General features: G+C 38.9%; 1 protein-coding gene across 1 annotated transcript in view; it reads left to right on the top strand.

Annotated features, from left to right (window-relative positions):
• LRP1B (LDL receptor related protein 1B) overlaps window positions 1-26,965 on the top strand; it is a 1,279,381-nt gene that overhangs the window by 859,607 nt on the left and 392,809 nt on the right. The window contains exon 33 of the mRNA XM_026647738.1: window positions 9,094-9,243. Within this exon, the coding sequence (XP_026503523.1) occupies window positions 9,094-9,243 (150 nt within the window). The remainder of the gene's footprint in view (window positions 1-9,093; window positions 9,244-26,965) is intronic.

Raw genomic sequence — 26,965 nt, 5'->3', positions numbered from 1 at the left:
TGTTCCATAGTAGAGCCGCTTTTCTGCTGCGGTGTGAAGTGGTAGGGAAGTGGGCCACAGACGTCTGCTCAGAAACCCATCTTTCTGATGAAAGAAAATTTGGCCCTTAAATTTTAGTTCATAGCAAAGGACAGAAATAGAAGTAAATGTACTACCTATAACTGCTTTTTACTAAACATTAATATTGCTTAATGTGTGCCATTGATGTAATATGTTAACATTTATTTTTAATACCGTTGATATATTAGCTAGGATATAGTATGTGAGAAACTATTAACATTATGACTCTTTTTGACAAAATTATCTGCTATCATGTTTTATTCCTGTCTTTTGTGATGGTGGTCATTCTGTTTTCTTTCTGGTATTTCATTTCTTCTGGGTGTTTAAATATCCCATTATTCATTTTGTCTTTTTGAACATAAGTCTTATAATTAGAGAGTTTTTATCACATATTGTTTTATGGTATCATATTTAGTAAGCATGAATATGCAAAGTAAGCAAGAGAAAAATAGCTGAAATAATTAAATTGGCATTAAAGCAAATGCAAAGTGCTTTTCATTCTGGAAATCAGTTTCTGGTATTTCTCTTTTGATACCTTTTACGTTTTAAGAATATAAATTAGAGATAATTCAGTACAGGCACTTTATTGCCAAATCCTGGAATAAATCTTACTGCACAATCCAGAGAATAAACCTCCTATGGAAAATATTCAACAAGCCTTTTCCCTCACACTGGTATAGTTTCACATGTGTCATGAGACACAGAGATAAATTATGCACTTGGAGATAAAAAGGTAAGTTCAAGAGCTAAATCTGCTATGGTATACAAGATGATAAAAAATAGAAAGGGATTCAATATGCAAGATTAGGATACTGCTTGATTACAGCCTTATAAAGGTGGACTAAATGTGGACTAAAGCAGTTTCTTCAGTGCTTATCTGAATTGTGCAGAACACTTTACATTGACTGTGAATACGATCATAGGGTCATATAGTCTTCTTGAAAAGACATGCAAAAAGGCAGTTTGTATTAACTAAGATGCAAAGCAAGCTAAACTGCATGTGCGGGTGAAAGAAAAGTGGTATACTCCATTGCTGGATGTATAGCAGTATTGCCACAGCTGCAGCCCCAATCTTAAAAATTTACTCTGCGTTGGTCAAAATCAGTCACCACCCCTCAACCATCAGTCTGACAACTTCGGCTTAAGTTGAACTATTTAGGATAATTATCTTTTTTTAACTGGTTTGATTTTTTTTTTTTTTTTGAGAATTTTCACATTTGCATTCAGTAGTGAAATAACCTTAGTTGAGGAACATTTAAGAACATTTAATGGCATGGTGTTATCTGCATAGTTTCTGATAGTCATCCTGTAGACCTGCGGCTCTCAACTTTTCCAGACTACAAATCAGGAGTCTGATTTGTCTTGCATTACCCCTAAGTTTCACCTCACTTAAAAACTACTTGCTTACAAAATCAGACAAAAAAATACAAAAGTGTCACCGCAAACTGTTACTGAAAAATTACTTATTTTCTCATTTTCACCATACAATTGTAAAATAAATCAATTGGAATATAAATACTGTACTTATATTTCAGTGTATAGTATATAGAACAGTGTAAACACGTCATTGTCTGTATGAAATTTTAGTTTGTAATGACTTCGCTAGTGCTTTTTATGTAGCCTGTTGTAAAACTAAACAAATATCTAGATAAGCAGTTGTACTCCCTGCAAAATCTCTGGTACCCCCAGTGGTATGCATATTTCTGTTTGAGAGCCACCGCTGATTTCAGTGCTTAGTTAAATAATAAGGTCCTGGGTGAGCTATTGTGGGAAATTTTTTCTTAAAAATATTTGGAGGGTTATTACTGTTAGTAACCTAACAATAATAGATACTTAACAGATTCATCTAGAATGAATAAATTAACTCTTTGTGTTATCGATGGACATGTAGGATTGTGCTAGTGATTAAACTATAATTGGATGTGTTAGTATAAGATCATCACAGCAGGAAAACAAGGTATAGCGAGAGGGAAACATAACTTAAAATAAAAATTATATACAAATATAACGTTGGAAGAATAAGGTCATGGAGACGTGTACCTGAACATTGGTAAATGTGAGAATTAATGTTGCCATGCATTTCTGTATCAAATGCTGAAGCAAAATGGCGAAGCGTGTGTGCAGTGTTATAGAAGGTGGAGGATTTGTAGCATGCTACCAAAACCAAGCTGTAATTCCAAAGTCACAGGAGCAAAATGGTGATTTTAAGCATCTTAGAACTGCCAAATCTATGTGGATTTTCACAAGGTCAGAAAAAGACACCCCTCCAATCCTAGGAGTTTTCCCCCTACAAAATTTCAAAGTAAAAAGAGGTCTCAAGAACCTTTTTAAGGTAGAAAGTGTTAGGCAACTTTAATATAGGGTTTGCTGTCATACTCCCTATAATGTACTTTTTACAATAGTGGAATGTTTCTTGCAAATCAGGAGATGGTTGTGAAGAGAGAAGACAAGGACAGCATACGTCTTGGTAAATGAGAAAAAAAATCAACATAAAATGCAATTTCCTTGTATTTTTAAAGAGTTGTCAAGTTCCTTGTGATGTTTTTAAATATTATGTTGTGAAGCAATCTGAGTTGTTGTTTTAATCCTTCATAGAAACGTATACAATCCCTGCATATGCACTTCAAATAGAAATGGGTTTAAATAAACTTGGAAAAGTTCTATTTCTCAGGAGTTTCGGGCAAGTAAAAGTTTCAGGTTTCATGTTCACTGGACAAAGACAATATGGAATGTTGGGAGTGAGCTGAATGGTGTCAGGTGCATCAGCATTTTAAATTGCAAGAGAGAACCAGTGGTGCTAGCTGAATGGGAGTGGAGCAAAGGAAGCCAAGCTTATACAACTAGAGAGAGAAAGAGCCTCAACAGAGCAACTGTAAATTGACGGATAGTAATCGATCTATCGGGGATCGATATATCGCGTCTCATCTAGACGCGATATATCGATCCCCGAACGCGCTCCCGTCGACTCCGGAACTCCACCAGGGCGAGTGGCGGTAGCGGAGGCGACGGGGGAGCCGCGGCCGTCGATCCCACGCCGTGAGGACTCGGGGTAAGTCGAAATAAGATACGACGACTTCAGCTATGCTATTCCCGTAGCTGAAGTTGCATATCTTACATCGACCCCTCCCCCAGTGTAGACCAGCCCTAAGAGGAGGAGTGGCTGAGCAGAATAATATAGCTGAGTTGGGGATGAAACTTGTCACACATTCAAGTAATGCCTTTGTGGAAATGAGGGTGGAACCAAGCAGAAAATTACAATTTCTTTATTTTTGACTTCAGAATCTTTGTCTAGCATCCTCTTTTTAAAAAAAAAAAAAAAATCCCTCTTTCAAAAGTTCATCTTACTACGCTAGTTATTTTGCATTTTTCTCTCTCTAGGATGTTGAGCTTAATTATTTAGGTTCACTATTACTCACTTGTTCAACTATAGTTACTTCTTGAACCAACTCCTGAGTATTACTTAGTACTAGCTATTATTCTCTTGTGTGCTTGTTACAGGTTAGCTGGCGGTCATGCTGTCAGCCTGCTGGTGACAAGCTCTGCTAAAGAAAATGAACCAGCCCAGATCCACCTGGGGATAACTGATTGCCTGTATAGCTGGGCAGTAGTTAATTAGTTAAGGAACAGCTGGGCCTTATAACAGGTGATGTGGCCTCAGGCAGGAGAGAACACAGGGACGAGATACCTGGGAAAAGAATTCCCCAGGCAAGCTAGCTAAGAATCTACTCCCAGTGGGATCTTCTAGAGAAAAGAGCTTCCTGAGCAGAGGAACAGTTCCCAGAATACAGAAAGACAAAGTTTCCAAAGAGAGGACTTCTCAGGGAGCTCACCAGGAAAGGAATAGAAGGAAGAGTGCTCCTAGGTGGGGGAGGCTTTGAAAGGGAAGAACTATGAATGCCAACCCTCAAAGGACTTCACCATGTATCATGTGAGACCCAGATCAAAGGAATTATGTGCTGTTCTGAGGAAGTGTCATCACTGTTTGACCCCTGTGGGGACCATGACTCAAGAGGAGAGACCCTTTCCTAGCTAACAACAGAGGCCTTGACTCCAGAAGAGGGTTCTGGGTCAACGAGACATGGACATAAGTGGGGTTAATAGACTACAGTTAACTCAGTCCCTCCCCGCCTCCAGCAAGGATGCCGGGGTGGAGGCCTATTTATGTAATTCTCTGCCTTTAGATTATATAAACTAGATCCCTGAAAGGGACATTATTCAGTATACATAAGCCTTATTGGATTTACTGAACACCAGTAGGGGAAACTCAGGCAGAAACTTAATTGCAGCACTGCATGGGACCACTGCGGGCTGCACCATGGGTGAGGGCCCCCATTACAGTGCTCTAGAATGACTTGTTCCAAGAAGTAAAGAATTAGCATAAGGAACATAAGAATGGCCATACTGGGTCAGACTTATGGTCCATCTAGCCCAATATCCTGTCTTCCAATAGTGGCTAATGCCAGGTGCCCCAGAGGGAATGAACAGAACAGGAAATCATCAGGTGATCCATTCCTTGTCGCCCATTCCCAGCTTCTGGCAAACAGAGGCTAGGGACACTGTCCCTTCCCCTCTTGGCTAGTAGTCATTGAGCAATTATAATGAGAATTAATTTTAAAACTGGGCTATAATTTCACAAAACCGGGCTTTCTTACAAGAGTTCTGAAACTTTTGGTTAAGCCAGAGAAAAGCCTTTGTAACATCCTGAATAGAACTCTGAATTGCAGCGATTCTCAGAAATATTCTTTTGTTTTGTTTGATTCTTTCTGTTACTATTTGAACATATTTTATGTGGCAGATTCACTGGAGTTATTTTTATTTGGTGAAAAGAAGACTCAGTAATAGACTGGCCTATGTTGCTGGCTTGTCTTCTAATCTGTGTGTGCAACATTCTTGAAATAGAAGTTCATCATAATCTTATCAAAACAGTAAACTTGCATTTTATGAGTTTGTACTGCTACAGAGTGAGTAATTGAAGCCTTCAGGCAGTTTTGGCTGAATAACTTTGTTCCTTTTAAGTAGAAAGCAGCATTCCAAGCAATCCATTGTTAAACTAAACATTCCCAATTACTATTTATTGCTCAGTTTCAGTTGTACTAAATGCTCAGAGCTGTTTAGACTTGGATTTTAATTCACTAATTGGAGCTATTTTCATATTTAAATCAAAATTCACACTAGCAAATATATCTCCAAGTATATTAAAATCAAACTTGTATTTGTCAGCCAATTGTCCAACATAGAACTCCCCTCTCCAATTTTGCCACCTGCTGAATTATTAATTTATTCTAATTTTAATTTCAATCAGATGTTTATGGGTACAACCATTAAGACCATCATTAGAATGTTAAGAGGACAGAATGTCCAGAGAATGATAAACTCATGTATGAATGGATTACCCTGGGGGGAGGGAGGTTATTTACAAAAAACTTCTTGAATTTATTGCCTAACGGGTGGTGATGGATGATAGAATAGGAATCATGTGGCACTTCACATAATTACACAATCATCTTAACTTCTCTATGAGTCTTCTGAAAGAAAGATGGATTCAATTCAACATAACTGTTTAGTGTTGACATAGTATGCAGCCCTTTCATCAGCAGAGGGTGTAAGAGAATCAGCAAGAACCTGACATGTTTCTACAATACACTAAACTCCTTCCATGGGCACAGGAAGACACAATTTCTGAAGAGATAACCTACTACACAGGGCTAAAACCAGATGAGCCAAGGAAATATGGTCAGAGATGCATCACTGACACTTCTGGCTGAACTGTGAGAGAAGCTGTGACTGAATGCTTTCTTAGGAAAGCAGGAGTGCGGGAGAAAGAAGGCTATGAGAGGATAGTTGGTCTTGTGTAAAGGCACTAGATTGGGACTTGTGATCTGGGTTCTGTTCCTGCCCTTCAAAGTTCTTTCTGAGCACCCTACATGAAGTATATATTGGTTTTGGAGTAGCTCCATAGTAGAAAATAGCCTCTGACAGGCAGCTAAAGTCTCTAGCTATGCATTTTTGACAGGAGACTTTCATGGGGAAACTAATAATGGATGTGAGTAGGAGAACTACCACTCCAAATCCCTTAAGTAGAACATTAGAGGGTTTACCAAAAGGATATTTGAATTTTCAGGGCCTTCTCTGTAGACCCGAGTCTGTGTTCCTGAAGATTCTTCAGGAGCTGTCATCTGCAGAAACTCAGCAAATTTCTGGCTGACAGAGGCTTTGTCCAAGATCTAGGCTTGGTCTGGCATCATCTTTCTTCTATGCTGCCATTTTTAGTACCTTCAGGGTATCTTCTTACTCTTCGGCTTTGGCAGTTTTAGCTATGGGGGAGAGAATAGGTATGAGTTAGACACTCTGATACATGGTAATGAGTATAGTATAAATATCTAAGTTGGCTAGTTAGAGGGTCCTTGAGGCTACAGTAGTAGTCTGCAAACCTTCTGTTTCATGGAAGTGATCAGTGTCATTTATAATTTCTATGCTGTCAAGTATCAGGGGGTAGCTGTGTTAGTCTGTATCCACAAAAACAAGAAGGAGTCCGGTGACACCTTTAAAGACTAACAGATTTATTTGGGCATAAGCTTTCATGGGTAAAAAAAACACTTCTTCAGATGCATGGAGTGAAAATTACACATGCAGGCATTATATAATGACACATTACTCTGTCCCCATATCTACTCTAGCGACTCCATCAGAGGACCCAACCACATCAGCCACACCATCAGGGGCTCATTCACCTGCATGTCTACTAATGTTATATATGCCATCATGTGCCAGCAATGCCCCTTTGCCATGTATATTGGCCAAACCGGACAGTCCCTACGTAAAAGAATAAGTGGACACAAATCGGACATCAGGAATGGTAACATACAAAAGCCAGTAGGAGAACACTTCAATCTTCCTGGACATTCTGTAACAGATTTAAAAGTAGCTATACTTGAACAAAAAATGATGATACCAAACTGGGAGGGATTGCAACTGCTTTGGAGGACAGGGTCATAATTCAAAATGATCTGGACAAATTGGAGAAATGGTCTGAGTTAAACAGGATGAAGTTTAACAAAGACAAATGCAAAGTGCTCCACTTAGGAAGAAAAAATCAGTTTCACACATACAGAATGGGAAGAGACTGTCTAGGAAGGAGTACGGCAGAAAGGGATCTAGGGGTTATAGTGGACCACAAGCTAAATATGAGTCAACAGTGTGATGCTGTTGCAAAAAAAGCAAACATGATTCTGGGATGTATTAACAGGTGTGTTGTGAGCAAGACATGAGAAGTCATTCTTCCGCTCTACTCTGCTCTGGTTAGGCCTCAGCTGGAATATTGTGTCCAGTTCTGGGCACCACATTTCAAGAAAGATGTGGAGAAATTGGAAAGGGTCCAGAGAAGAGCAACAAGAATGATTAAAGGTCTTGAGAACATGACCTATGAAGGAAGGCTGAAAGAATTGGGTTTGTTTAGTTTGGAAAAGAGAAGACTGAGAGGGGACATGATAGCAGTTTTCAGGTATCTAAAAGGGTGTCATAAGGAGGAGGGAGAAAACTTGTTCACCTTAGCCTCTAAGGATAGAACAGGAAGCAATGGGCTTAAACTGCAGCAAGGGAGGTCTAGGTTGGACATTAGGAAAAAGTTCCTAACTGTCAGGGTGGTTAAACACTGGAATAAATTGCCTAGGGAGGTTGTGGAATCTCCATCTCTGGAGATATTTAAGAGTAGGTTAGATAAATGTCTATCAGGGATGGTCTAGACAGTATTTGGTCCTGCCATGCGGGCAGGGGACTGGACTCGATGACCTCTCGAGGTCCTTTCCAGTCCTAGAATCTATAAATCTATGAAGACTGCTATAAAATGAAATATATGGCAGAATGCAGGTAAAACAGAGCAGGGACAAAGAAATCTCCCCCAAGGAGTTCAGTCACAAATTTAATTAACTCATTATTTTTTTAACGAGCATCATCAGCATGGTAGCATGTCCTCTGGAATAGTGGCCGAAACATGAAGGGGCATACGAATATTTAGCATATGTGGCACGTAAATACCTTGCAATGCCAGTGACAAAACTGCCATGCCACAGGCCTGTTCTCACTTTCTGGTGACATTGTAAATAAGAAGAGGGCAGCATTATCTCTGGTAAATGCAAACAAACTTGTTTGTCTTAGCGACTGGTTGAACAAGTAGTTCTGAAGTTTTATATTGTTTTGTTGTGGAGTGCAGTTATGTAACTAAAAAGAAAATCTACATTTGTAAGTTGCACTTTTACGACCAAGAAATTGCACTACAGTCCTTGAATGAGATGAATTGAAAAATACTATTTCTTTTGTTTATTGTTTTTACAGTGCAAATATTTGTAATAAAAAATAATATACACTTTGATTTCAGTTACAACACAAAATTCAATATATATGAAAATGAAGAAAGACATCCAAAATATGTAATATATTTCAATTGCAATTAATTTTTTTAGTTAATCACATGAGTTAACTGCGATTAATCAACAGCCCTAAAAAAAATGTAATTTCTGTTCCAGTTTTGAATACACAAGTGATTACAATGTTTTCCCTATTTTGTATTTTGGGGCATTTCCAAGCAATCCATTGTTAAACTAAACATTCCCAATTACAATTTATTGCTCAGTTTCAGTTGTACTAAGTGCTCAGAGCTGTTTATTGGGGTGTTTATTGGTAGTTAATGACCTCTCCTAGGACCTCAGCTCATCCAGCTAGTTGTTCACTCCCACAAAATGTCCTTCCGTCAGTCAGTCATAGATTAATTTATGTTTGTGAGGGGGAAATTTAAATAGAATTAAATCTATCTCAAAAAGCAAGCTGTTTTTCACTGTAAATTGTCTATTTTATTGTGCTTTCATCTTTACTATTGTAACGTACATTAAAACAAGAGAGCATTTTACATTTAGCTCTCTTTGTTACTGGCTCAAAATCTTTGAATTTGCTTTTCTTTGATAAAAATAGCCTAACACTGAATGAAAATTACATGTTAAGATGCCACAATTATGTTTTAATTGTATAAATTAATTGCAGGTCTATCGATAGATTATCTGGAGAACAAGCTTTATTGGATCAGTTCAGGAAATGGAACCATAAATAGATGCAACCTGGATGGTAGTAATTTAGAAATAATAGAGTCAATGAAAGAAGAATTAACAAAAGCCACAGCTTTAACCATCATGGGTAAGTGCTGGGGTACTATATTTCTTATTCTTTATATTGATTGGCTACTAATTAATCATGATGTGCGAAATGCTTGGAAAAGTTACTGCTGTACTAGTACAAGTAGTACACTTGAAATTAACTTCACCAGTGATTTTATATTAATTTTAGCTAAGTGGTTTCAGAGGTCATTGAAGTCTGAACTTAAGGTCTCTTACTATAAAGATATATATTTCTAAATGATTCAACATTCTATATACATTTTAAAGCTTTGTATTGTTTTTTATTTTATTCAAACAGTATTATTTCACATCTACATTCCAAATTTATACTGCTATCCTTTGTTTTCCCTCAAAAAAACCCAACACCTAATGCAGAGATAAAAATAAAAAAAAAGTTTTAAACTACCACTTAATTTTTTTATACTTAAGCCTAAACTGTCGTGTTTACCTCAATAAATATGTCTCCAGGGAGTCACATGCCTAGGTAGGCACTAATAGAATCCTTTTGAGCTGTGTCAAAAAGTACTGTGGAGAAGAGTGGGGGCTGAGGGTCTAAATAGTCTTGCCCCTAATAACAATTCTTTCCTCTCTCCCTAACAGATAAAGCTGCTTAGGAGCTTGTCTCCATACCTTTCTCTTCGGCACAATGCTTCCCTACAAGCTTATAAATAATTAAACTACTTATCTTAGTGTTAACATTTGTTATTCTTAAAAAAATCCAGCAAAACAAACAAATATGTATTACATATGGTTTTTTTTCCCTGTCTGTTGGCTCTTACTGCATGGTGGACTCTGAATTGGGGAAATAAGGATTTAAGAGTTTCTCTTGCTCTAACACATTTTCCTCCTCCAGTAGCTATAAGCGTTGTCTCTTTTGCCTGGGGAGGGGAGTACTGCAAAAAAAAGTAAAGTCTAAAAGAAAATGTCTAGGAAGGTTAGAAATGTGGTCAGAAATAACGACGTATGATTCAGTTCAAACTAAAACATAGAATACCTGTGGGAGACATCTATTCAAAATATGGATATTTTTAAATGGGAGAGAAGTTCTTAAAGCAATACTGTGACAGTTGCACAAGAGCTTGGATTGATAGTGGACAGCAAATTAGAAATGAGTTCTCAATGCGAAATGGTGACAATAAAACCTGTGAGCCTTACTGTCAGTGATTTTTGTATAGCAGCGAGTAGTGTGCAAGGAGACTTCAATCCTCCCTGCAATTCCTGTGTGAAGGCTAGAGGCAGGCATTATCCCTTTGCTCTATGGAAGACAGAGACTTCTCCTGTCCTCCCTCAGGGGCAAACTGAGTCCCTTTTATGGTCATGGCCCCATCACCCTTCGTCATGAGCCCCCAAGTTGAACTTAAGGTCCAATTATGTAAGTCTTATATACTCTTAGGCATTTTAAACGTAAAGATATTTAACAGAAGCAGGACATTAACTAGAAAAGCTGAAAACTGAAAAAATCAAGGGAGCTGGGAGGTGGCACTAGAATACTGATGACTGATCGCCATATTTGGGGTCGGGAAGGAATTTTCCTCCAGGGTAGATTGGCAGAGGCCCTGGAGGTTTTTTGCCTTCCTCCGCAGCATAGGGCAGGGGTCGCAGCTGGAGGATTCTCTGCAACTTGAAGTCTTTAAATCACGATCTGGAGACTTCAACAGCTGAGATAAGGGAAATTGGGTGGGTCAGCTTTTGTGGCCTGCATCATGCGGGAGGTCAGACTAGATGACCATAATGGTCCCTTCTGACCTTAAAGTCTATGAGTCTATGAGTCTATAAGGCTGGACTCTCCTGATGACTAGAATGATTTTCCTGCCCTGGGGGAAAAAATCAAGACTTCTGTTTTGTTTTGTTTTTCTGTTCTGCTTCAGAACAAAACAGATATTTTGAATTTTTTCACGTGAAAAAACAGAGAGAGAGAACACAACCCCACCCAGAATAGCAAATAGCCCACTGCAAGGTTTTTGAAAGATTTACAAATTTCTCCCTGTGTGCACCCCTCTGTCTCCAGTTGAGTTCATATAAATCAGTATTATTGGTTTTAGCTATGTGAAAATAGGTGTGTTTTAATAAAATTGATTTATGTTGGTATGTATAGAGATATCTGCCCAGCCCCTCAGAGTCCTCCAAATACCTATCTATGTAAAAATTGTTTTAATTTTGTTTAATTGATTTAAATAGTTGATCTTATATTCATTGTGGATTTTTTTTGCTTATGTTTATACATACATATAAAATAGGTGGCTTCATAGTTGGCATTTAATTACTAATATTGAATAATAAATGAAGTATCAGCTGAACTTCAGAGTTTTTGTCACAGCATAAATACATCACAATATTAGTATGTTTCCACTGGCAATTTGCTAAAATAGGTTCAACATCTGAATAATATTTACATATTACAATTTGTGTGCTGTGGAAATCAACTGAGGGAAAAAAAGATCTTTGTGTATTTTAACTCTTGTCTTAAAGAGATGTTTAATGTATAATTTTACTGACTTGATTATAACTGAGATCTTTTGTATAAATCAATGCTAATGGAATACATATATTGTCGTTCCTTCAGAGAACTATAGGAGGTATATGATGGGAATAAGGATATTTGTTCATACTTTCACTGTGATGTCCTCCTGGATTTTATATTTGCCTGAAGTCTGCAGTTGAGACTTTCAGTAATTGTTGCAAGTATTGAGATCAAGAGAGTCAATGCTTTCAGATTAAAGGGTTTGTTGTTACTATCGGAATAGAAACGTTTCATGTTCTTCTTATTTTAAGAATTAATAGAGTGCAGTTAGTTCATGTTACCATGTGATACTTGCTGCTACATATTTTTAAAATAAATTTCATACATATATATGCATTTTTCCAAAATAAAATATCTTTTTATATTAATACTTCTTCATTTTCTCAGTTAGTTAACTCTTTTGTCTGAGTGTCCAGAATTTTTTTTTAAAGCCCATATTATGGTATTTGGCCCAGATTTTTAAAGATATTGAGGCACTACTGTGTTCAGTGTTGCAATATCTGATATAGGAGACTATGGCCTTGTCTACACTAATGCTGTAAGTTGATCTAAGTTATGCTAGTTAAGTTACATAAATTACATAACTTAAGATAATGCAACTTACATAGACTTAAAGTGGTGTCTACGCCGCACTATGTCGACGGGAGACACTCTCCCATCAACATAACTTCCGCCTCTCATTGAGGTGGAGTACTGAAGTTGACGGGAGAGCACTCTCCCATTGACTTAGCTCGTCTTCACCAAACCTGCTAAAGCAACGTTGCTGCATTGATTGCTGTAGCGCTGATTTAGCCACATAATGAAGACAAGCCGTTAGTCTCGTTTTCAAAAGGGATTTAGATACTTAGGAGCCTATATTCCATTTATTATCAATGGAATACTCTTAAGGGATAGACTCACAAATGAACTCAGGCAGCTTAACTGCCACTTTAGGCACAGAATCAGGACCCATTGGGATTCTCAAAGCCCCTGATCAACTGCTCCCTGAATTCCATAGGCACCTAAAATTGCTCAGTGCCTAAATTTTTGCAGTAAAAGTTCCCTGGGCCTGGCAAGCCACTGTAGCCTAATGGTTAGATAACTCACCCAGGATTCAAAAGACCCGGAATCCAGGCCCTCAGCTCTACTTATTTTTTTAAATTATTTTTCCACAGCTTCAGCAGCACAGATTGAAGAAGCTCCACATCACCCTTTTCTTGGCATCTCCAACTGGCTATTTTATGTGAGGAGCCAGCTAATGGCTAGATTTTATGAATCCTATTCTTGAGGCACTCCTCTCTCCCCTTCATTGTATAGGCACCTAACTCAATGATTTTCTAGGTGCCTAAAAGCTATGTGTGCTGATGCTCAAAGTCCCCACATCTAAGTTTCTTTGTAAATCTAGCTCTAAGTGTCTAAATTACTTTTGAAAATGAGATTTAGTCTCATAAATCAATTAGATGTTGCAACACTGAGCGCAGCAATGCCTAAATATCTTTAAAAATCTGGGCCTTTGTCTCTATATGAGACAAAGCTGTGATATCCTGCAATATGACTTCTATATTCACTTTGTAAAGGAAAATGAATTAGCTGGTTGAGTTTTGTAGCTAGTGGCATATGCAGAGTACAATTAACTTGAAGTGAACAAATACACAGAGGCTTCAGTATACAATTCAGTGTACATTTTGTGTTTACTATTCAATTTTGCAATAGCATGCATGCTGGCTACTTTCTTAGGATGAAGATGGTGGTTTTTAATCAGTTTCTTAGATACAATATATCTAGGATTTAATGGAATTTTAATAATCTAAAATACTGTATTTCCAAATCTGAACCATATCAAAAAAAGAAGAGGAAAGAAATTAAGAAATGACAAACAATTATAATGATATGATATGCAAAGCATTATACAGTATATCAAATAAAGTGTTCTAGACCAGGAAATAAAAGGAAACAATGGAATTGTATGACAGCTGTTTTAGCACTTACTCAGGATAGACTAGAGAATGTATCATGTAAGTCACAGAAATGATTATTTTAGTACATAGTTTTCTATCTGCTTCATGAATTTCCTTCACTATTTCTTCCTGTCTGCAAGAAACCTCTAGTGTGAACATAACAAAATATATCTAAACATTAACATGAGATGGAGATGGAATCTTCCCTTTGTATATGCTAAACCAGAATTTGTCAAAGACTAAACTGAGAACAGGTATGAATGATACATATGATTGTGATCCTTAAATTGGTGATGTTTCATTCATATTCACTGACACAAAACACTTCATTAACACAGAGTTAAAATTGCCTTTTCACAATGTCAGTTCAGCAAAACACAAACCTATGAAAACCAGGATATAGAGTCAAGATATGTGCCCATGCAACTTTAACTCTTCCCCTGGGAGGTAGCAATAGCCACTGGGAATTATCTGCATGCACAGCAGCTGAGCCTACATACATTTTGTTCATTGTAGCTGTATTGAAAGGTGGAGGGATTTGTTGGAGCTGCTTCATAGAGCTGTGATTGTGATATGGGGCAAACAGGAGGTATGGGGTTTGTGCCACAGAGCAGATGTATGTGAGCCCTTCTTCCTGACCCCTGTGTGTTTTATCGAAGGAAACCGGTACATGTGCACTTTGAGAGATCACATATGCCTCATTTCAGTGCTGCATGGGGTAGGTTATGTCAGTATCAGGGCACAGGGGTCTTATTGCCATGGGGATTGTCAGCAGTTAGGGAGAAGATGAATATAGGTTTAATGAAGGGTAATGAAAGTATGCTGTTAGACAGCATCATGTGCATAAGGATGAAGGGACTGTAGGAGGAGATGAAGATGTTGTAAAAATTAACAGATGTGTTCTTTCTGTGGAGTAAGTGTTTGAGTGTAAGGCAGGTGTAGGTATCTTCTGGTCAGTACAGTGCACAGTCAGAGTAGGGTGTATATGTTATGGATGTATTGGAGCATCACTCAAAGGGGGCAGATTTAAAGCGGCGTAGACATGTACTGCGACTTTTTATTTCTTGATTTTCAGATGTTTGCGTTTTGCTGAATTTGACCTTCTGGAAAGACACACAATACCATTCAGCAGCCTAAATTCTGAGTTAATAAAGATTTTGTCAGTGAATTTCCCCCTCAAAAGAGAAATGTTCTTGGAAGGAATCAATGGTGATGTAGGTGCTTATAGTTATCATGTAGGTTTGCTGCTGAGACACTACTGTGGACAGGTAATGATGATAATAAATGGTTTCTAAAGTTCTTAGTGCCATGCCCCTCCCCCATCCCTCAGGTACACATTATTATAGTAGAATGGGGATAATTATTGTGCTTTGACATGTTTGGAGTATGCAATTGCTGACAGGGCCATGGAGGAATCTCAGTGTGGTTGATAGCCCCAAACCATGACAGTTCTATTACATGGTGGTTATAGTAACTTTAAGCACATGAGACAAGACAGGTGTGTCTTTTCCCCTTTCATCCATTCTTTCCCCACTAACATTTCCAGCTCATCCTCCCTTTCCCATCCCACTAAGATATTGGCATGTCAGAAACCAGGAAAAAGTGGTAGAATCTGTGAACTTTTTTAAAAAAGCTGTTTTTTTCATGATAGTGTATTTTAGGAACCTCTTCTTGAAATTACCCCAAAGGTGGATCATTAACCCTACCCCACACATCTATGAGGCACAGCAAATGTCAACACAATCTGAGTAAGCAGGGCAGATTTTAGAACACTTTGAAAGATTTCTGTTTCAAAGCAAATTTTTCTATCTCAATTTTATAGAGACAGGGCAGGTGAGGCAATATTTTGTATTGGACCAACTTCTGTTGGTGAAAGAGTAAAGTTTTCGAGCTACACAGAGCTCTTCTTCGTGTCTGGGGAAGGTATTCAGAGTGTCACAACTAAGTACAAGGTGGAACAGATTTTTTAGCATAAGTAGTTATGTATTCTAAGAGACCATTCAAAGTGAAGTCAGCCATTAAAACCCTGGAAATTCCCAGCCCTGAAGAAGAGCTCTATGTAGCTCAAAATCTTGTCTCTTTCACCAACAGAAGTTGATCCAATAAAAGATATTATTTCACCCACCTTGTCTTTCTAATAGTACAGGACCAACACAGCTACAACAACAATGCAAACAATCTCGACTATAGTGGAGCTTGTGCTCTGCTATAATATTGTATGAAATTAATCATCAGCAACTGCTTGCAGATCCCCAGCACAGAATAATCCTGAAAGTAGAGGATGCTCTGAGGGATGTAAAGTGGCCCACTCATCTCAAAGTGATGTTCTCTGCTGAATAAGAACACCCCAAGGAGATGAATACAGCCTGAAATAATAGCTCTGAGATGTCTTAAAAGCTTCATTCATCTCAGTGGGTGTTCTCCACAGTAACAATCCTTGAGAGCCTGTGCCATGCATCAAGCATGCCCATTCCCAGCTTCTCGCCCCAGTCTCATAGTGTGTTCTTGGTGCATGCTCCCAGAATGCTTTTTTTCGGCTTCCCACCCAGAGAGGAGCTGGTAAAGGCACTAGACTAGGACTTGTGATCTGGGTTCTGTTCCTTCCTCCTCCAAGTTCTTTCTGTGCACCCCAGATGAATTGTATATTGGTTTTGGCGTAGCATCTCCCTAATTGAAAACAGTCTCTGGCAGGCAGCTAAGTCCCTTGCTATTCATTTGAGACAGGAGGTGGAGACTTTCATGAGAAACCAATAGTGGAAATGAGTAGGAGAACTACTGCCCACCTGGCTGTTGCAGTAACACTCAAAATCCATTCAGCAGAACATTAGAGGGTTTACCAAAAGGATATTTGAATTTTCAGGGCCTTCTCTATAGACTTGAGTCTGTGTTCCTGAAGATGCTTCAGGAGCTGTCATCTGCAGAATCTCAGCAAATTCTTGGCTGCCAGAGGATTTGTCCAAGACTTAGGCTTGTTTCAGCATCATCTTTCTTCTATGCTGCCACTTTTAGTACCCTGAGGGTATCTCCTTGCTCTTTGGTTTTGCATATTTAACTGTGGGGAGAGAAAATGGGTATGAATTAGACACACTGATACTGTTGTGTTGTGTATGGTGTAAATACCTAAGATAGATGGTTAGAAGATACCTGAGGCTGCAGCAGTAATCTTTGAACCACTCCTCCAAGGCCAATTTGGCAGTATCCTCCCTTTTAGAGATTTTGTCTATATATCAGTTCACAAGCCAGACATTATGGCTTCCAATCCTTCAAGAAATGTCTGAAGTCTAGAAACCAAAATCCTACTCCTGGAGAAGAGGCTGGTGCAACTGGAGCATTTTATTTAATATTTAAAGGAAAGGAATCAAAGAGAGATCAACCCCCAAAGCTTCAGTGAAATATGCCACTCGTTTTATAAATGGAACTCATTCTCTCTAGTCTTTCCATAATTAATATAGCAAGAAGTGTCAACAGCCAAATATTGGAGCTGTGGTCAGATAAATAAATGTCTGCTGTGACATTAATCTTTTTCTCTGGCATATTTTAAAATATGGAAAACTTGTTTCTTCTGGTGCAGGTGAGTGACAATAGGAACATCTCAATCTACACTTCCAGACATTCTGAAATTCCTGCCAGCCACTTCATTTGGGTTTCAGTGCCATTTTCATGCAAGCACATTCCATGGTTCTGTTGAACAGTTTTGCAAGTCATCACCTGAATGTTTCCAGGTTCCTCAAAAATTGAGAATGGAAAAAATTGCTATTTAGTCACCCTTGTACTTTTTCTATTTTCTCACAGCACCTCCTTAAGGAAATCTCCTTATATACCTCAAGCTCCACTTGTTCCTATTATTTTCTTTGCCATAATAGTCAGGGATCTTCATATCATATCCTGTGAGCTACAAGGATCATTGAGATAGTTATTCTTGGGACATTCTTATCATTGGAGTCCTTCCTCAACTCAGGGTAAAAGGAGTTTTAGCAGTTAATTTGAACTAGGGCTTTGCTCACTGTTCTATCCTAATCTGTGAAAGCCCAAGAATGGTAGACAACATATTCTGGATGTCAAGAGAATCATCTTAATGTAACTTGGCCAGACTGTTGAGCTCATAGACTCTGAGAGGGGATTCATCTTGCATCAATAACTTAGGCCTGGTTTACACTAAGAAATTAGGTTGGTATAACTACGTCACTCAGTGGTGTGAAAAATCCAACCCCCTGAGCGACGCAGTTAAACTGACCTAACCCCTGGTGTTAGACAGTGCTAGGTCAATGGGAGAATTCTCCTTCTGACCTAGCTACCATCTCTTGGGGAGATGGATTACATACCCCTTAAAGACCTCCCATTGGTGTGTAGGTAGTTTCTTCACTGAAACGCTACAATAGTGCAGCTGTGTCAAGCAGCATATTACGTGTAGACAAGTGCTGAGTGTGGTAGGAAAGGTTAGATAGTCTTCAAATAAAAAAAAATTAAAATTGAGTAAGGGATCTATTTAAAAATGATTATTTAAGCACTTGGAGGGAAGCCCCAAATGTATTAAAAAGCTCAATTGATCACACAGATGAGAGGAGAGAGAAGAGGTCTTTTTAGTAGACATATGTAAAGAGACTACGTGGACATCAGTTCATAACTTCAAACATTAAATGTTGTATGAACATAATTGGATGCTGCCTTTTACAGGAGAGTATCCGTGGTACGCCCACGTCTTGAATACTGTGTGCAGATGTGGTTGCCCCATCTCAAAAAAGATATATTGGAATTGGAAAAGGTTCAGAAAAGAGCAACAAAAATGATTAGGGGTATGGAACAGCTTCCATATGAGGAGAAATTAATAAGACTGGGACTTTTCAACTTGGAAAAGAGATGAATAAGGGGGGAATATGATAGAGGTCCATAAAATCATGACTGATGTGGAGAAAGTAAATAAGGAAGTGTTATGTACTCCTCATAACACAAGAACTAGGGGTCACCAAATGAAATTAATAGGCAACAAGTTTAAAACAAACAAAAGGAAGTATTTCTTCACACAGTGCACTATCAACCTGTGGATGTTGTGAAGGGCAAGACTATAAGAGGGTTCAAAAAAGAACAAGATACATTCATGGAGGATAGATCCATCAATGGCTATTAGCCAGGATGGGCAGGGATGGTGTCCCTAGCCTCTGCCAGAAGCTGGGAATGGGTGACAGGGGATGGATCACTTGATGATTATCTGTTTTCTTCATTCCCTCTGGGGCACCTGGCATTGGCCACTGCTGGAAGACAGGATACTGGACTAGATCGACCTTTGCTCTGACCCAGTATGGTCATTCTTATGTTCTTATATGATGTGATGCTATGCTAATCTCTATGAATGTGGGATATCCTGTCTTTTGTTGGTGACATGTTTAATAAATACAGAGAGCAAAAATCTAATTTATTATTTGTTACAAATTTAATTGTTAAGGTTTTTGTATTTCTTATTCAAGTTGCATATCACTTTTTAAAATTAAAGCTCTTACAAAAAGAATACTCATTAATGTAAGATATTAATTCTTTGTTACACTAACTTAAATTTACTACATTTTCTGTATTGAATTAATATATTTAGATAGTAAATGCTATTCCTGGTGAAATGCTAATAAAACTTCAAGAAGGAGCATTTCAAAAGCATCAACATATGCCTTTTAATAGGAATTAATACATTAACAGGATGACCTTTTGAAAATGAATAGATATTTGTATTTATTCTACTATTCATATTACTGTCCATATAAAAATCTAGTAAAAATACTATACTTTTAATGTTTCATATAGAAAATGTCTGAGCTATAAGATATATTTGTTTTGTAATTTCAGTTATATCGGATTACTACTTTGATATAACCAAGGCCGGCTCCAGCATTTCTGCCGCCCCAAGCAAAAAAAAAAAAAAAAAGGTAGTTCTTGGGCCCCCATAACCCTGTGTCACGGAGTATGGGGGACTCAGGGCCCTGCACCCCCGGCGGTGGCAATTGGATCGGCGGTGGCAATTGGAAAAAAAAACAAAAAAGCCGCAATCGGCGGCGGCAGTTCAGCGGCAGGTCCTTCGCTCCTAGAGGGAGTGAGGGACCTGCCGCCCCCGAATTGCCGCAGGTGCCGCCCCTCTCCCTTGGCCACCCCAAGCACCTGCTTGTTAAGCTGGTGCCTGGAGCCGGCCCTGGATATAACTGATCTATCAACTACTGGATTTTGATATGGTCTTGACTTAATTTCACCGAAGCTGCTAATGTGCTGACATGGCATTAGGGGACAAAGGCATAGGTAGGCAGTATTTTTCTTTGTTTAATACATAAGTTGCCAGATTCTTCCCTTCTCTGTTGCCTGTAAGGATTGATAAGAATGCAGCTGCACAAGAAATGCCCTTTGTGTAAAAGAAGGTAAAAGAAATGTTATCTTCCCCTCTCTTCCTCCCTCCCCTGTGAACTGCTCATGTCCCCTTCCTCCCTCCCCTGAGAACTGCCGATGAGGGAGATTTATGGCAACAGATTATTTCAAAGAAATGTATCTTCAAGGTAAAAGTGTCTGGATGACATGTGTAATGCTATGAGTAATAGATAGGGGTGGGTTTACTAACAGTAGGTGTTTCTATTACTTAATAAGGGTTTTTGGGGTGTTGTAATGGATGTAGACGTGTACATACTAACAAACAAAAAGAATGTGCTGTAACTAATTCAGTGCTTACTGGACAATTGGGTCCAGGGAACAAGTATCGCAATAAAGAAGCCTGTACTCATATCCGCCTCTGGGTCAACCTGCTCCATTTTCTTCTAACATCTAACTATACAAATAGTCCCATTTACTTCTGCGGTGTTTAATTCTGTAGTGAGAGGTGCTACTTAGTTCAAAAAAATTCAGATACATATACCTAAATTTTCCAAGCCATCAGTCTTCTAATTGCCATAACACTTCATTACATTAACAGTAATATATGAAATATATCTAGGCAATTTGCCCAGTGCTAAGTGCAGTGCATAGTTGTCTTCCTAAGTACTCAAACTACCATTAATGAAAACTAATGACCCATCAACATTTGCATTCAAAGTACTGCTTGAAATCTCCAAAGGAGAGTATGCAATTCTAGTGTAGCAATTTTTGTCACTGTAAATTGCTGTTTCCCAATATGTTGCTCTTCTTAATGCTAATTACCCTACAAAATGGATAAATATAACTATTGTAATGTATATTATAGGCTGGTTTCAGCAACAAGATTGTAATTAGTGATTGGAGAGCACTCTCATTAGCATAAATGCAACAATTAAATCATTTAAATTTAGGAATATCACTTAAAGGCTTAAAATAGTGTTGATGCATCCTCTCCTATTCGGTGAAGGTGAAATTCTTCCCCATTCAAAGTGTTTTTTATGTTAAATCAAGAACTGTATTTAAAGATAAAACATAGGTTGCTGTAAAGATAATTTTATAATCCTTTTTTCTTATTCTATCTTTATACTTTTATATTTTACTAGCATTCCATTATGAGAGTATTATTTTGAGTTTGAAATACAATTGTTAATTAACTGTTTAGGCTGAAGGGAAAGTTATATTTTGCATTGTGGTACATTTAGAGGAAATTAATTCAATCTAACGTTTAATTAGAGCTCAGGAATGAATGAATGAAGTAGAAATATTCATTCCAATATTCTGCTTATAAGGAACATTTACAGTCAAATGTAAAAATGTTGCAGATTGTTTGGAATGAGGCAGTTATCTGATATTGCCCATTCAAATTGAATCTGAACACTCAAATACTTTGCTCTTTAGCTCTTAGGCATAGCTGGCCAACTCAGACTGGCTCAGGTTTTTGGCAGGTAGGTCATTGAAGGATTTTCTCCAGGATATCTAGACTTCAGAACTTTGTATTTTTTTCATACAATTGAAATGTCAGAATGTGCATTGACTTCAAGATACTTAAACTCCCAGTCCAACTTTCTTATGTGATTGAGACCTTTAACTCCCAGCTCTTCTACACCTTTCAGTCTTCTTAACACCTTTTATACCCTATTCCCTCTAATTCTCCCCCAAGGCCTTCTTAATGAAATATAATAAAATGGCGCATCCCCTTCCTGTCAGTTCTTTCTTTGCTTCCACAATCCATATTTTTAATATTTCTATTACAATATTTTTAATTATTAAAATATTTTTGTAAACATCCAGGAATCACATTGATAACAATGGAAAGGAAGGTGGAAGAATCAGTGTGTGGTGTATTTTGATCTATTTAGATTTTTTTTTAAATGTGTAGGTGCAGGAGACCATTTATCTTCTGTATCCAAAGAAGGCCAATACTCTAAGGGCTAGTGATGAGATTATCTTGTGGTGAATAGTTTTGTAATTCTAATGTCTATTGTGAAAAAAATGATTCTGTGATCTTAGAACAAAGATAATAGGATTGTCTAATTACATGATGGTAATTAGCAGGAGAGGTAGGTGGTCTAAATACAGTTTACTGTTTATGAGAGCAGTAATAGTCTCATTTAGCAGCACAGTAAGCAAAATAGTCTGATTAAATGTTCCACTGAGGGATGCAGAAATGGATTGGACATATTATTCAGAAAGAAAAGGAGAACGGAAACTGCATTTTCAGTATAGCGAGCTATCTGGAATGGTACAACCAGTATTTGGTATTTGGTACAACCAGTCTTCCTGCTTACATCCAGTGGTGAAAAAATGTGAAGTTTTCTGTATTAATTATATAGGAACAAGATGTCATACTGCTGCTTTGCTAGAGCACCCCATGTGCCAGTATACAGAGGGTCAGATCTTGGATCCTAACTCTTTGTGCTCCCAAAGCAACACAAAGGTTATGCTGGGAATTCCACTGACATAAGGGATGTCTCCAGGTAATATAAAGCCAGCGTGTGTAGCTCTATATCACCTGCTTTCTTCCTGAAACCCAGTTATGAATTCTTCTTGGGCAGGTTGCATGTCTGAGGGGTGGAGCTAGAGTGCAGTAAGCTCTGTCAATTCATGGCTAATATAGCAGTCAGTAGGAGAGTGATCTAGCCAACACAGCATTGCAGTGCTCTAAATTATGCTGAGGCCACTTAAATTAGGAGCGTGGAATTATATAAAAAATATACATTCACCCATCATCAGTCATGCACTGAGTGCACCTCAGCTCAACCTTTGAAACCTGGCCCAAAACATTTAAATTCTAGAACTTCAAATTTTTCTTTAAAATTATACATTTTCCCATGGCTTCCCTCATGGAGCATGTTCCTGCCGCTCCCGCCTTTATGCTGCTACTGATATCATCGCATGTCACTTCTATGTTAGTGTAGCAGGGTGCTGGTGCAAAAGTACCTAATTAGCCCCTGCCCAGTCAGCTCCAATCCGGGGAAACAGATTGACGCTGATGGAAAAGGCCTGATGCTGCCTGGTGATTGGCAACACCTGCTGTAAAGGCTGGGAGGGAGCCAGAAAGCAGAGGGGGCAGTCAGGGAGGGAATTGGAGGCCCTCTAGCTGAAGGTTGCCTCTGCCTGTAAAGGAGGTGACTAATCCTGCAAGACTTGTATATAGATAGACACTGGTAGTGGGAGAACCTTATATAAATAAAAACACGGGTGGTCCACAACCCTGAAGCCTCTCTGAGCTTTATTGGGAGCAGCAAGTGGGCCCCAGGAAGAGGGGTGGGACGTGGAGCCCTGTTACAGTTAGTAAATCTAGATATGTCATAACTCATGAATAAACCTAATTAAAATTTTATCATAGTAAAATGAAAGTTATGATTGAAATTGTTTCCCCTTATAGATCCAATTTTCGTCCCCTTTTTCATTTCTCATGTACACACAAAATCAAAATTATGTTACTTCTGGTATTGAGGTAGAATATTTTAAGAAAATATTAAATCAATTAAGGTTCATAAAACACCCTAAAAATAGAGTTGTTAAACACGATTCCTAAAGGGCTAGTGGTGGAAGAGTGATGGTGTCCCGACCCTCTCAACCCCTTATAACAAAAAAATGGAAAGAAGACTGATTAAACTTTCTTTCTTTACTGGACTTACCTAGAAAAGATACAATGTCAGGGCCAAATTTTAGCTGATTAACATATCATAACTGAAGATATTAATATTTTGTTTAATATTGCACACAGGGAACATCAGCTATAGCAAGCTTAGCATAGCATTTCAAAGGACTGCTGGAATTTAATTTCCCTAGGCCCTTTCTTTGCTGAGGTATACTCTGTAGGGTGGGCTTGGTAATGGAGTCGGGGAGGGTCTTTGGCAACCCTCCTAAGATTTGCCTGGAGTGATTGACTCAATAACTAACCTGAGGCATACAAAGGAGGCTGATGATCCTTTTAACACTTGCTTGGGGGGGCGGTGTGTGGAGGGGAAGGTGTCTCTTCTGCAGGACATATGGTGCAACTCAAAGTTTTGTGGACATAACTATGGGGCTATTTTAGATGGCCATAGTCTTAACCCATATATCTGTGCACACTCTGAAGTTAGTGTTAGGGTCAGGATAGGAGATTGTAGGGATGGATATTATTCCAATGTCATGGACTGATCATTACCTCCTGCAGTATGAGGTTAAGACTAGAGGAAAATTATTTCAGTGAATGAGGAAAAACCCATTTTATCTCATCTTTTATTTTCACTTAAAAAGAAAAAGACTGTGGGATTTCTCACAGAAAAATGAAACAAAACAAAAATGACTAAATTTTATTTAGAATGTTTTCTTTGAAAACCAAAAAAGTAGAGAAAATGGATATTTTTCTGGTAAAAATTTCTGCTGGCAAAACATTCCCCCTGGCAGATCTGGCTAGGGCCATGGAGAAAGGTCATTGTCTGGAGGGGCTAAATGCTAGATATTCTGTGTTGAATTTTGGGCAGAAATATTTACAGAGATTCTAGATGAGTTTAGGAGAACCTTGTGTCACAATCTGTGTCTTGGATCCTGTCCTTCCTGGCTGATGAAGGACCAGTTGGGAAGCACTGGCTTTTTGTTGTTGGAGATAGTAAATTCCTCACTAAAGATGGAAGGTGCTGATTGTCAAAAGTTCAAAAAAGCCCATCTTTTCATAGATTCTAAGGACAGAAGGGACCATTGTGATGATCTTGTCTGAACTCTTGTAAAGCACAGGCCATAAAACTGCCCCAAAATAATTCCTAGAGCATATCTTTTAGGAAAAAAACAAACCATCCCAATCTTCATTTCAAAATTGTCAGTGATGGAAAATTGTTCCAATGGTTAATTACTCTCACCGTTAAAAAAAATTATGTTTTATTTCCTGCTGAAATGAATGAAGTGACATCATCAGAGCTGAATGACAGCTTGAAGCTGTCACAATCCATGGACATCACCACTCCCTGCCCCCGCCACAACTCCCCCAAAAGCTTCTCCTAACTCTTAAAAGGGTAATCCAAATAAAGAGACCAATCTGAAGAAATATTTTCAGAAGTATTCCAAAGGCAATGAGACTGCAGAGCAGTCCAAAATGGCAGTGGCTGGACCTAGGTCCTTCAGTGAGGAAGGGAACAGGTGAGAGAGATCCCTATCATTAGAAAGATTTTGGTGAGATAATTTCCAATTTTAGAGCCTTAAAATCCTCTGTAGATGCCAAGTTGGATGAAATTAAGGCTCATCTTAGTGACCTGAAGGTGACTGGTCTGGAGTCAGGCATGGGAGGGAGAATGGTTGTGGATGCTTTGCTGCAGAATACAATTGAAATGCTGGGGAGGAGGGAAAGAGAGCTTGCAGAGAAGGTGGATGACATAGAGCATAGGAGCTGGCTTTTTCCTTTGCCTGGAGGTGCTCAACCCCCACTCAGCCCCAGGCCCTACCCCCACTCCACCCCTTTCACAACTCCCCCACCCCCACTCTGCCTCAGGCCCCAGCACCTCCATGCCTTCCCCAAGGCCCCATCCCGCCTCTTCCAGCCCCCACTTCGCCCCACCCTGCCTCTTCCCACCCAGTTCAGCCCCTTCCCCCGAGTGCGCCCCATCACCGCTCCTCCCCCCCAGCACCTCCTGCATGTCACGGAACAGCTGATTGCAGCGGGTGGGAGACATTGGGGGGGGGAGTTGATCGACAGGGCCGCCAGAAGATGGGAGGCACTGGGGGACAAAGCGGGGAACTGGCTGCCAGGGGGTGCTAAGCACCCACTATTTTTTTTCTGTGGGTGCTCCAGCACTCGAACACCCATGGAGTCGGTACCTATGACACACAGAATTGTGAGAAGAGAAATAACCTAATGAACAAGGTCTCCCTAAAGGAGTGACAAAGTGTGATCTAGTGCAATTCAATGTACCTTCTTAGACCCAGGGGAAGACAAAAAGCGTGAGAGACAGATCCCTGTATTGCCCCCCCCCAAAAAAAAATTCCATTAGACCAAGATACATGATTTTACAACTTCACTATTTCGTGCAAAAAGAGCAAATTTTAAGAAGAGCCAAAATGAGAGATCCCTGTAGTAATACTAAGGGGTTTTAAAGTACTGATCTTCCAGGACCTCGGAGCCACCACTCTTAAAAGAAGGGAGTCAGCTGAATTCACAGCACCATTAAGGGAAGCTTACATGACATATAGTTACGGTGTCACCATTAAACTACTCTTCATCCACAAGTGATACAGGAGAAAGAAGAAAAGGGATTAGGATGCTCACAAGATTAAAACGAATGCAAAAGTAGTCCAGACTAGCATGACCAGCCAGCAAGTGTGAAAAATCGCAATAGGGGGTGGGGTGTAATAGGAGCCTATATAAGAAAAAGACCCTAAAGTCGGGACATGTGGTCACCCTAGTCCAGACTCCCATGAGGAGACAGATATTGAACTAGCAAGCCAAAATGAAGACTGGCAGTTTGTCAAACCTAAAGGAAGGAGATGACCAAAACTTGGAACAGTAAAGTCAAGAAAAAGATTGATAAGGGGATGGACATCCAAGATATATCTGAGGAAAAGGGAGGAAAGTAATGAGAGCGAGAAACAAAGCAATGTCTGCTTTACTCATGAAGTATCCTGAACCACTTGGTAAGGGTATTATTTAAATACCAGAACGTGTTGGGGAATGGAAATAAGGATTAAAATACATGCTAACTATATGATTTGCGGGGACGGGAAGAATGTAACCACATGCTAAAATAAGATGTAATATTGTGTGTGTGTGTGTGTGTGCACTACTCCCTGCCAGATACTGTTCCTTTTAAAAAATAACAGTTCCTTGGCTTCACACAGGGTGGGTGTTGAGGTTCCCCACACAGAGAGTTCTCTTAACTGTAGGAGTGGGCAGTTTAGCAGATCCATCTGGGACATTGGTGAATGTC

Source organism: Terrapene carolina, unplaced genomic scaffold (assembly GCF_002925995.2).
Source record: "Terrapene carolina triunguis isolate 2854851 unplaced genomic scaffold, T_m_triunguis-2.0 Scaffold62, whole genome shotgun sequence".
Lineage (NCBI taxonomy): Eukaryota > Metazoa > Chordata > Testudines > Emydidae > Terrapene > Terrapene triunguis.
The sequence above is the reverse complement of the archived record's forward strand: the minus strand, read 5'-3'. Positions and strand labels throughout refer to the sequence as shown.